This window comes from Carcharhinus amblyrhynchos, chromosome 2 (genome assembly GCF_965287045.1).
Source record: "Carcharhinus amblyrhynchos chromosome 2, sCarAmb.v2.hapA, whole genome shotgun sequence".
NCBI classification, from domain to species: Eukaryota; Metazoa; Chordata; class Chondrichthyes; order Carcharhiniformes; family Carcharhinidae; genus Carcharhinus; species Carcharhinus amblyrhynchos.
This window is the reverse complement of record NC_137325.1, coordinates 108,518,552-108,530,965: the sequence shown is the minus strand read 5'-3', so window position 1 is coordinate 108,530,965 and position 12,414 is coordinate 108,518,552. Positions and strand designations below refer to the sequence as shown.

General features: G+C 43.7%; 1 protein-coding gene across 1 annotated transcript in view; it reads right to left on the bottom strand.

Moving 5' to 3' along the window:
* LOC145361428 (vimentin-like) overlaps positions 1-12,414 on the bottom strand; it is a 39,545-nt gene that overhangs the window by 16,199 nt on the left and 10,932 nt on the right. The window contains exon 2 of the mRNA XM_080217178.1: positions 7,311-7,371. Within this exon, the coding sequence (XP_080073304.1) occupies positions 7,311-7,371 (61 nt within the window). The remainder of the gene's footprint in view (positions 1-7,310; positions 7,372-12,414) is intronic.

Sequence of the window (12,414 nt, the reverse complement as noted above, 5' to 3'; positions counted from 1 at the left end):
GACTGGGTACTTCAGGTGCCGCGTTTCAGATGTTTCAGAGAGGACAGGGAGGGAGGTAAAAGGGGGGGGGGGGGGGGGGGGGGCGGTGGGGGGGTGGCACTATTGATCAGGGATAATGTCACAGCTGTAGAGAAGGTAGACGCCGTGGAGGAATTGTCTACAGAGTCTCTGTGGGTGGAAGTTTGGAACAGGAAAGCGTTGATAACTTTGCTGGGTGTTTTCTATAGGCCGCCCAATGGTAACAGGGATGTTGAGCAGCAGATAGGGAAACAGATCCTGGAGAGATGTAGTAATAACAGAGTTGTCATGATGGGAGACTTTAATTTCCCAAACATCGACTGGAATATCCCTAGGGTAAGGGGTTTGGATGGGGAGGAGTTTGTTGGGTGTGTTCAGGAGGGTTTCCTGACACAGTACGTGGATAAGCCTACAAGAGGAGAAGCTGTACTCGATCTGGTAATGGCTAATGAACCTGGATAGGTGTCCGATCTCTCAGTGGGAGAACATCTTGGGGATAGTAATCATAACTCAATCTCCTTTACACTAGCATTGGAAAGAGATAGGATCAGGCAAGTTAGGAAAGTGTTTATCTGGAGTAAGGGGAAATATGAAGCCATCTGGCAGGAAATTAGAGACGTAAATTGGAAGGAGGTTTTTCTCGGGAAAAAGTACCAAAGGTGGCAGATTTTCGAGGAATGTTTGTCTAGAGTTCTGCGTAACAAAGTTCCAACAAGACAGGGAGGATTTGGTAGGTTATGGGAACCGTGGTGCACGAAAGTTGTAATGAACCTAGTCAAAAAGAGAAGTAAAGCGTACAAAAAGAGAAGTAAAGTGTACAAAATGTTCAGAAAGCTAGGAGATGTTAGGGATCTAGAGTATATGGCTTATTGGAAGGAACTTAACATAGAACATAGAACACTACAGCACAAACAGGCCCTTCGGCCCACAAGTTGCGCCGATCATATCCCTACCTACTGGGCCTATCTATAATCCTCAATCCCATTAAATCCCATGTACTCATCCAGAAGTCTCTTAAAAGACCCCAACGAATCTGCCTCCTCCACCACCGACGGCAGCCTATTCCACACACACCACCCTCTGAGTGAAAATAAGAAGTTAAGAAGGAAATTAGGAGAGCCAGAAGGGGTCATGAGAAGGCCTTGGCAGGTAAGATTAAGGAGAACCCTAAGGCGTTCTACAAATATGTGGAGAGTAAAAGGATGAGATGTGAAGGAATAGGACTTATAAAATGTGAAGGTGGGAAAGTTTGTACAGAACCAGTAGAAATAATAGAGGTGCTTAATGAATACTTTACCTTGGTATTCATGGTTGAAAAAGATCTGGGTGGTTGTACTGCAGGCTTGTGGCAGACTGAAAAGATTGAGTATGCGGACATTAAGAAAGAGGATGTGTTGGAAGTTTTGAATAGCATCAAGATAGATAAATCGCCTGGACCAGATGGGATGTACCCCAGGTTACTGTGGGAGGCCAGGGAAGAGATTGCAGAACCTCTGGCAATGATCTTTGTGTCATCGATGGAGACGGGAGAGGTTCTGGAGTATTGGAGGATAGCGAATGTGGTTCCTATATTCAAGAAAGGGAATAGGGACAGCCCAGGAAATTATCGACCAGTGAGTCTAACTTCAGTGGTTGGTAAGTTGATGGAGAAGATTCTGAGGGACAGGATTTATGAACATTTAGAGAAGTTTAGTATGCTCAATAGTGGTCAGCACAGCTTTGTCAAAGGCAGATCGTGCCTTACAAGCCTGGTTGAGTTCTTTGAAAATGTGACTAAATACATTGACGAAGGAAGAGCGATAGATGTGATTTATATGGACTTCAGCAAGGCGTTCGATAAGGTTCCCCATGCAAGACTACTTGAGAAAGTGAGAGGGCATGGGATCCAAGGGGCTGTTGCCATGTGGATCCAGAACTGGCTTGCCCGCAGAAGATAGAGAGTGGTTGTAGATGGGTCTTTTTCTGCATGGAGGTCGGTCACCAGTGGAGTGCCCCAGGGATCCGTTCTGGGACCCTTGCTATTTGTAATTTTCATAAATGACCTGGATGAGGAAGTGGAGGGATGGGTTGGTGAGTTTGCCGATGACACGAAGGTTGGTGTGTTGTAGATAGTTTGGAGGAATGTCAGAAGTTGCAGCGTGACATAGATAGGATGTAAGGCTGGGCGGAGAAATGGCAGATGGACTTCAACCCGGATAAATGTGTAATAGTCCATTTTGGCAGGTCAAATGGGATGAAGGAGTATAATATCAAGGGTAAGACTCTTAGCAGTGTAGAGGATCTGAAGGACCTTGGGGTCTGGGTCCATAGGACTCTTAAATCAGCCTCGCAGGTAGAGGATGTGGTTTAGAAGGCATATGGTGCACTGGCCTTCATCAATCAAGGGATTGAGTTTAGGAGTCGGGAGATAATGTTGCAGCTTTGTAAGACCCTAGTCTGACCTGTCTTGGAATACTGTGCTCAGTTGGAAAAGCTATAGTTCAAGCACGCTAGAGGGGTCAGTTTGTGTCCAATGTGTGCAGGAAGGTTTCATGACACAGTATGTAGATACGCCAACAAGAGGTGAGGCTACATTGGATTTGGTACTGGGTAATGAACCAGACCAGGTGTTAGACTTGGAGGTAGGTGAGCACTTTCGTGATAGTGACCACAATTCGGTTACGTTTACCTTAGTGATGGAAAGGGGTTGGCATATATCGAAGGGCAGAAGTTAAAGCTGGGGGAAAGGTAATTATGAGGCTATTAGGCGAGATTTTGGATACATAGTTTGGAGTAGGAAACTGCAGGGGCTGGGAACATCTGAAATGTGGAGCTTATTCAAGGAGCAGCTACTGCAAGTCCTTGATAAATATGTACCTGTCAGGCAGGAAGGAAGTGGTCGAGCGAGGGAACTGTGGTGTACTAAGGAAGTTGAATCTCTGGTGAAGAGGAAGAAGGAGGCTTATGTAAAGATGAGATGTGAAGGCTCAGTTAGGGCACTGGAGAGTTATAAATTAGCCAGGAAGGAACTAAAGAGAGAGTTAAGAAGAGCTAGAAGAGGACATGAGAAGACTTTGGTGGATAGGATCAAGGAGAACCCGAAAGCTTTCTATAGGTATGTCAAGAATAAAAGATTGGTTAGGGCAAGATTAGGGCTGGTCAGAGGCAGCAGTGGGAAGTTGTGCGTGGAGCCTGAAGAGATAGGAGAGGCACTAAATGTGTATTTTTCGTCAGTATTCATGCAGGAAAAAGTCAGTGTAGTTGAGGAGAATATTGCGATACAGGGTTGTAGACTAGAAGGGATTGAGGTACATAAGGAGGAGGTGTTAGCAATTCTTGAGAGTATGAAAATAGATAAGTCCCCTGGGCCGGATGGGATTTACCCTAGGATTCTCTGGGAGGCTAGGGAGGAGATTGCAGAGCCTTTGGCTTTGATCTTCATGTCGTCATTGGCTACAGGTATAGTGCTGGAAGACTGGAGGATAGCAAATGTTGTCCCCTTGTTCAAGAAGGGGAGTAAAGACCATCCCGGGAATTATAGACCGGTGAGCCTTACTTCTGTTGTGGGCAAAGTTTTGGAAAGAATTATAAGGGATAGGATTTATAATCATCTAGAGAGAAATAAATTGATTAGGGATAGTCAACACGGTTTTGTGAAGGGTAGGTTGTGCCTCACAAACCTTATCGAGTTTTTTGAAAAGGTGACCAAAGAGATGGATAAGGGTAAGGCAGTTGATGTGGTGTATATGGATTTTAGTAAAGCGTTTGATAAGGTTCCCCATGGTAGGCTACTGCAGCAAATACAGATGCATGGGATTGAGGGTGATTTAGCAGTTTGGATCAGGAATTGGCTAGCTGATAGAAGACAGAGGGTGGTGGTTGATGGGAAATATTCAACCTGGACGAAGGATGAGATGTGACCTGATAGAAGTGTGTAAGATGTTGAGAGGTATAGATCGGGTGGATTCTCAGAGGCTTTTTCCAAGGGCTGGCATGGTTGCTACGAGAGGACACAGGTTTAAGGTGCTGGGGAATAGGTACAGAGGAGATATCAGGGGTAAGTTTTTCACTCAGAGGGTGGTGGGTGAGTGGAATCGGCTGCCATCGGTGGTGGTGGAGGCAAATTCGATAGGATCTTCCAAGGGACTTCTGGATGAGTACGTGTAACTTAATAGAATTGAGGGTTATAGGTAAGCCTAGTCAGTATGGATATTATCGGCGCAACTTGTGGGCTGAAGGGCCTGTTTGTGCTGTAGTTTTTCTATGTTCTATGTTCAAAACCTGTTGGTATCACTGGCCCTTTCACAGCCTTAATGGAAATGGTTTGAACCAGCAAAATACAAAGTAACATGAAAATCATTTGAAAAAAAACAAATGAAGCTTGAACAGCTTGCAGTTTGAGAAAAACTTTTGCAGCAATCCCATCTTTAATATATAAAAAAAATGATGCTGGAGCGAGGCAACTTCTTGAGAGCTGTTCTCAATATATCCTCTAATTCCATCTTTTAATACCGTTCTGTGCTCTTAAAACTGAACTCTAACTCTTATCTGTAACTGTAACACTACATTCTGCACCCACTCCTTTCCTTCTCCCCTATGTACTCTATGAATGGTATGTTTTGTCTGTATAGCTCTCAAGAAACAGTACTTTTCACTGTATCCCAATACATGTGACAATAATAAATCAAAACAAACCTTCCATTCCTGCCTCAAATACATTCATTTATATTGACTTTGGAAATGTCTCTGTTCATTTATAACCTTAGATGTGACATTGATGGATGCTGGAAGAAAAACAGGACGTCATGCAGACGTACTACATCATTATGATGTTCATTTGTGTGTGTATTTTACAGTATATTGGAGCCAAGCATATCACTTCTACCTCTTCGCCCTCGTCGCCATCCTGTCACCTAGTCATCTCAAAGAATGGAATGCTTAGAATGTCAGGAGAAAGCGATAAGTTAGCTCAAAGAGCAGAGAACACGGAGAGAGGCACAGAGAAACCGTGGTCTTATCCCAGGGAGATTCAAGTCTGGGGTGGAAGCAAGTGTGTGGAAAGCAGAAGAGCAGTGATGGAATGCGTAGGTGTAGGAGGTACAGCACCTAAGAGCATAGGAAAGAAAAGGTGAATGACTGGGTGACAGGATGGGTTCAGGCAGCAGAGAATAGCTGAAGAGAGAGTTAGAAGTAATGTGCTCAGGTCCAGTACAGGTCCAAAATACACACACGAATAAACAGAGGAATTTGGGTTACATCAGCATGACGGAGATTAGAGAAAATATTTCCTGGTCATAAATGGATGTTTTTCCTCTTTCCCCCAGTGCACTTCAACAAATGGATCAAAAAATCATTACGCTCAGTGCATTGCATCTGAATGTTACAATAAAAATCACAGTGACTGATCAAACAACCATCAGCCCTGATTCAACTCTCTCCCCAAGCATTGATGCACAAACCAAAAATGTAACACGAGTTGCCCTTCATAAGTGAACCTCTCTCTTAGGATTCAAGCATTAAAGGCAAAGATCCTCATTCTCTCTCATTCCCTGAAGATTCACTGGGTAGCGCCTTTAATTGGTGTGTCGCTCCCTCGCTCAAATAATTCTCTTTCTCAGTCAGTCCATAGCTCTCTCTCTCTCTCTCTCTCTCAGTAAGTGAGCTCTCTCCTGGTCAGTGGGTAGCTCACTATCTCAGCTATATGTAGTTCCCTTTCAGACGGTGTGTAGCCCTCTATCTTTTGGTTAGTCTGCTGCTCTGTCTCTGTCATTGTGTAGCTCTCTCTCTCTTTATTTCTCACTAAGGGCGTAGCTATCTTTCTTGGTCATTGTGTATCTCCTTCTCCCTTAGTCAGTCTACAACTCTCTCTCTTGGTCAGTGAATAGCTCTTTCCTGGTCAGTGATTGCAATCTCATAGAAAACGGGTAGTATGTTCGCCAAAATCTTCACTCTGTTTTTATTTGTACCACATCTATTTATTCAGCAAATACACTGAACGTATCAGTTTCAATCATAACTAAGTTGGCAGCATGCTCGCCTCTGAATCACAATATGTTGGGTTCAAGTCCGAGTCTTGAGCACAAAAAGCAAGAAACAGTGCATTACTAAGGGAGCAGTGGAGGGGTTGGAAGTGCCATCTTTAAGATGAGATTTTAAACTGAAGCCTCATCTATCTGCTCAGGTGACTGTAATCTTAAATGGAAATATATCACTGCTCCTTCATTGTCAATGAGTCAAAACCTTGGAACTCCCTTCCTAAAAGCACAGTGAGTATTATTATGAAATATTGACTGTAGTGGTTCAAGAAGGCAGCACACCATCACCTTCTCAAGGCCAATCAGGATTGGGCAATAAGATCAAAAAAAATAGAAGCAGGAGTAGGTCAGTTCCAAGATTTTGACTCAGTGACAATGAAGGAGCAGTGATATATTTCCATTTAAGTTTACATTCACCTGAGCAGATAGAAGCAGGAGTAGGCCAGTCAGCCCTTCAAGTCTGCCCTGCTATTTAATAAGATCATGACTAATAGTATATTCCCTATGTCCACTGACCTAACCAGCAATGCCCACATTCTAGAAAAGGATATTTTTAAAAAGCCCCATGGCTTTATTTTGAAGAACAGGAGCGCTCAGTGTCCTGGCTAAAATTTATCCCCCAGTGAACAACTCAAACAACAGATAATCTGGCATTGCCACATTTGTGAAATTTGCTGAGCACAAGTGGCTGCTGTGTTTGCTACATTACAACATTTTGAAAAGTACTTCATTGGCTGTGAAGCACTTTGAGATGTCCAGTGGTCACGAAGGGCAAGTCTTTCTTTCTTTCCATTGCTTACTTCCTTTGCACAGTGTATTTTCAGCACTTTCTAATGTGTTTGTTTGAATTGTCTATTGCTTCTGCTTTATTACACCTGTGTGATCATTTTTAAAATAGAAAACATATTAACTTACAAAGATCTGAAGAGGAAATGCAGAAAGTTGGTAATTTTGACCATTTATTATTTAATAACTATAATACTTAAATAACTACAATATATATACTGTCTGTGTGGAATTTGCATGTTCTCCTCATGTCTGCATGGGTTTTCTCCAGGTGCTCTGGTTTCCTCCCAAAGTCCAAAGATGTGCAGGTTTTGTGGATTGGTCATACTGATTTGCCCCTTAGTGTCAGGGGGATCAGCAGGGTAAATACATGGGAATACGAGGATAGGAACCTGGTGGATTGATGTTGGTGCAATCTCGATGGGCTGAATGATTTTCTTCTGTACTGTAGGGATTCTATGATTCTACTTTCCAATACCAAATGATTTTTACCTCTCTGAAATCTGTCAAATTGTTTTCAGCTTCCTCCCGTTGTTGTATTTCATTCCTCAACCTGGAAAGAACAGTTCAGAAAATGAGTTGAAGATCAAATAACATTGAAATCACAACTACTACCAGACTGTCTGCAGGTTCCAGTTCTCGGCAGGTGTCTGTTGTTAAATGTTAGATTTCATTGGACATTACGACCCATGTTTTCCTGCAGTTGGGAATCTCATGGCATGCCTGGCTGAATTTGTTTATGCATATTCAGGTTTTACATTTATTCCCCTCAGAAGTTGCTACAAGTGCATGCTAATAACAGAACAGCTAGGGTGATAGGGCATCTGTGATCTTGGTGAATGGCAGGAAAAAATTCTTAACTGATGAGATTAAAGGATTGAGAAATCAGCAGAGGAATAATGGTTATGATTGTGAATTACTGTGGGTGAATTAACTGCCAAATCAGGCACAGAGAGAGGAATGAAGAAGGAATGAAAGATTAGTCTAAGAGAGGAAAGAGACAGAAAGGATAAGTAAGAAAGAAAGATTCCTGAAGGAATGAGAATCTATTACACTTATTATTGTTCATCATCCATGTGTGAAAAGTTGCTTTGCAGTCATTAGCAATTGTCACATGTTTAAGGGATGTTAACACTGTTAAATACTATTGTTATTTGTGGTGAGCTTAATGATCAACTAATCAGTAAATGGCAGCAATTTCACAAAAATTACAGGGAGACACAGAGCTTAAGGGTGAGATGCCTTTCTTTGCAAAGCTAATGGTGGAGCAGCACAAATTGACTGTCAATTTCTGGCAATTTGCAATTCATGGTGTACTTCTTACTCTCCACAAGTTGCTGGTCAATTTTCACATTAATAATGGCCTGTTTCATGCACACATTATTTTCTCAGCAAATTTCAGCCCATTATGTTCTTATGTTACGGAGAAATAATGGGGGCTTCAGACATGCAAGATCTAGTCATTAAAACAGAAAATGCTAGAAAAACTCAGCAGATCTGGCTGCATCTATGGAAAGAGAAACAGGGTTAACATTTCAGGTCCACGTGTTTCTTCTACAGGTGAAGGTGATGGCCTAGTGGTATTATAGCTAGACTATTAATCCAGAAATTCAGCTAATTTTATGGGGATCTGGGTTCGAATCCCATCATGGCAGATAGTGGAATTTGGATCCAACAAAAAAAATCTGGAATTAAGAATGTAGTGATGGCCATGAAACCATTGTTAATTGTCAGAAAAACCCATCTGGTTCATTAATTCCTTTAGGGAAGGAAATCTGCTGTCCTTAGCCGGTCTAGCCTACATGTGACTCCACAGCAATATGGTTGATTCTCAACTGCCCTCCAAGGGCAACTAGGGATGAGTAATAAATTCTGGCCAACCAATGAATGAATTAAAAAAAAGCTGATCTTCAGGTCTGATTTTGATTGGGTTTGAGGGTAGTAAGGATATTGAGATAGAATTCATATACAAACATATCTCTGCAGCTAATCCTTTCAGAACAGCATAAGTCCCAAGGTTTTATTGGATTTTAGTCCCTTAAGTTTCTCTAGTACTTTTGCTCAACTGATAGAAATTATTTTATTTCTTACTCTTTTTGGCAAGGTTACTTTCCACTTCTGGTATGCAACTTGCATCTTCCACTGTAAAGACACACACAAAATATTTGTTCAATTTTAAGAACATAAGAACATAAGAAATAGGAGCAGGAGTGGGCCATCTTGCCCTTCGAGCCTGTCCTGCCGTTCAATAAGATCATGGCTGGTCTGAAGTGGATCAGTTCCACTTTCCCGCTCTCTCCCCATAACCCTTAATTCCCTTATCTATCAAAAACCTATCTACCCGTGACTTAAATATATTTAGCGAGGTAGCCTCCACCACTTCAACAGAATTCCAGAGATTCACCACCCTTTGAGTGAAGAAGTTCCTCCTCAACTCCGATCTAAACTGCCCCCCCCCTTATCTTGAGACTGTGCCCTCTAGTCCTGCTATCCTTTCTAAGCGGGAAGAATCTCTCTACCTCTACCCTATCCATCCCTTTCATTATCTTATATGTCTCTATAAGATCCCCCCTCATCCTTCTAAACTCCAACGAGTACAGACCCAGTCTATTTAGTCTCTCTTCATAGTCCAACCCCCTCATCTCCGGTATCAGCCCAGTGAACCTCCTCTGCACTCCCTCCAAGGCCAAAATATCCTTGCGCAAGTGCGGCGACCAAAACTGCACACAGTACTCCAGCTGCGGCCTCACCAGTACCCTGTACAGTTGCAGTAAGACCTCCCTACTTTTATAGTCTATTCCCCCTGGCCAGCATTCCATTCGCCTTCTTGATAACTTGCTGCACCTGCAGACTGGGTTTTTGCGACTCGTGCACAAGGACCCCCAGGTCCCTCTGCACGGTAGCATGCTGCAGTTTTTCGCCCTTTAAATAGTAATCCTTCCTACTATTATTTCTGCCAAAGTGGATAACCTCACACTTGCTAACATTATACTCCATCTGCCAGGTCCTCGCCCACTCGCTTAGCCTATCCAGATCCCTCTGCAGACTTTCCACACCCTCCATGCAATTTGCTTTTCCACTCATCTTCGTGTCATCAGCAAATTTCGTCACCCTACACTCAGCCCCCTCCTCCAGATCATCTATATAAATGGTAAATAGCTGAGGCCCCAGCACCAATCCCTGCGGCACTCCACTAGTCACCAACCGCCAATCAGAATAGCACCCATTGATACCAACTCTCTGCTTCCTATTGGACAACCAATCCTTTATCCACGCTAACACCTTACCCCCAACTCCGTGCATCCTAACTTTCTGTAGCAACCTTTTATGAGGCACCTTATCAAACACCTTTTCAAAATCTAAAAACACCACATCCACCGGTTCCCCTCTGTCTACCGCACTAGTCACATCCTCATAGAAATCCAATAAATTCGTCAGACACGACTTCCCCTTAACGAATCCGTGCTGCGTCTGCTCTATCAAACCATTCCTTTCTAGGTGCCTCGCTATTTCTTCTTTGATGACGATTTCAAGCATTTTTCCAATTACAGACGTTAAACTAACCGGCCTATAATTCCCTGCCTTTTGTCTGCTACCTTTTTTAAACAGCGGCGTAACATTAGCCATTTTCCAATCTTCCGGCACTTCCCCGGAATCCAGCGCGTTTTGGTAAATAATTACTAAGGCATCCACTATCACCTCTGCCATTTCTTTCAGAACCCTGGGATGCATTCCATCCAGTCCTGGGGACTTGTCCACCTTCAGTCCCATTAGTCTATCAAGCACTACCTCTCTAGTGACAGTAATCGCATTCAGGCCCTCAACTCCTACTGTCCTATCATTAAGATCCGGCAAACTATTCCTGTCCTCCTCCATGAAGACTGAGGCAAAAAACTTATTTAAAGCCTCAGCCATTTCCTCATCTCCCACTGCTAAATCCCCCCTCTCATCCTCTAAGGGTCCAACATTCACTCTAGCCAGCCTCCTCTTCTTTATATATTTGTAATATTTATATATAGTATATACAATATATTATATAATATAATTATATATAATATTTATATATATAATATTTATATATTTATCTTTTTTACTGTTAATTTTCTGTTAATTAATTTTCTGTCAATTACTGTTAATTTTCTGCTACTTCTCATTACCCTTAATAATTTTTGTTGGCTCTGCATTTAAGGGACTAACATTTACTTTAGCTACTCACTTCCTGTTTGTATTCTTTTAAAAGTTCTTAAAACCTGTACTTATTTGTCCAATTTACATTCCATTTTTCTGCTTTTTATCAACTTTTGGTGGTCATTTTTATGGTTTCTAAAAGACTACCTATCATCAGACTTGCTATAAAACCAGAAAATGCTGGATAAACTCAGCAAATCTGGTAGTATTTATGGAGAGAAACAGAGTTAAGTGGGGGTGGGGGGGGTGGAATTCACCCACATCGCCATGCTAATTTTTCAGTGCAGCGGGGTGGGGGAATCTCACAGCTGGGCATGTGCGTGATTTGCGCATATGATCCCACCGCAAATGTATCACCTGTGCCGGATTTGTGGCACCATCAGGTCAGTGATGGAAACTGGTGGGAAGAGCAGCTAAGTGATTTTAATGTATTTTAAATCTGTTTTTAATGTAATTAGTGAGCCTGGGATTGAATTCTCTGGGCCCGCCAGCCTCTTCCACCCCACCCAGAATATTTCACCCTAGTGGGGTTTACAGTAGGTCCCCACTTTCGGGGAACTTTCGGGACGATGCCACTGTAGTGAAGGGGTGGTAATCCTGCCTTCTAGGCACTCAGGCAACAGTGCCCCTTGGACATGCGCACCCTGGCAGTGCCAGCATGTGCCCCCAGCACTGCCCAAGAGACAAAGTGCTCAAGCCCAGAGGCACTTTGGCACTGCCCATTGGGCATGGAGCACTGCCAATGGGGCACGGCCTGGGGGTGGGGCCTCTGGGGGCAGGGCTAAGGGAGCAATTGGTGGGAGTGGGGTCCTGTTGCCATTCTGCCACTGGGATTGGTTGGGGCAGAGGGAGGCCAGTGATTGGGGTGGGGCTGAGGGGGAAAAGCTGGGGGGAGGGTGTCAGCCAAGGAGGGGGTCTGTCTCCTGGGGGGGTCTGCACTCTGGGGGAATGGATCGTTTCTGGGGGGAGAAGGGCTGGAGATTGTGGTGGGCTGGGGAGGGATCTGCCTGCTGGGGTTTTGGCACTGCCAGGGAGGCCTGGAGATCGGGGTGGGTTGGGACCAGTGTGACGGGGGGACGGGATAGTTTCGGAAATGATCTGGGAATGGTCCGGGGGGTGATGGCATGATTGGGCCACGTGGGGGGTGAGTTTGGGAGTGCAGTAATGCAATCGAGCAATGGAGCTAGCCAGCAAACTGGAGGCTGTCAATGCGGGGCACTGTGCTTGCACAGAGGCCCACTGGTTTCCACCTCCCTGCTGCCTGGAATTTAATGATATTCATGCTGGCGGCCTCTGCAGTGCACAGTGTGGAAAATTCTAGTCTGAACTCTCACTGAAAAATCCAGCATTAATTACTCCAGCTTTCCCGTGAATTCCACACTTAGGACTTTTTTGGGAGAATTCTGCC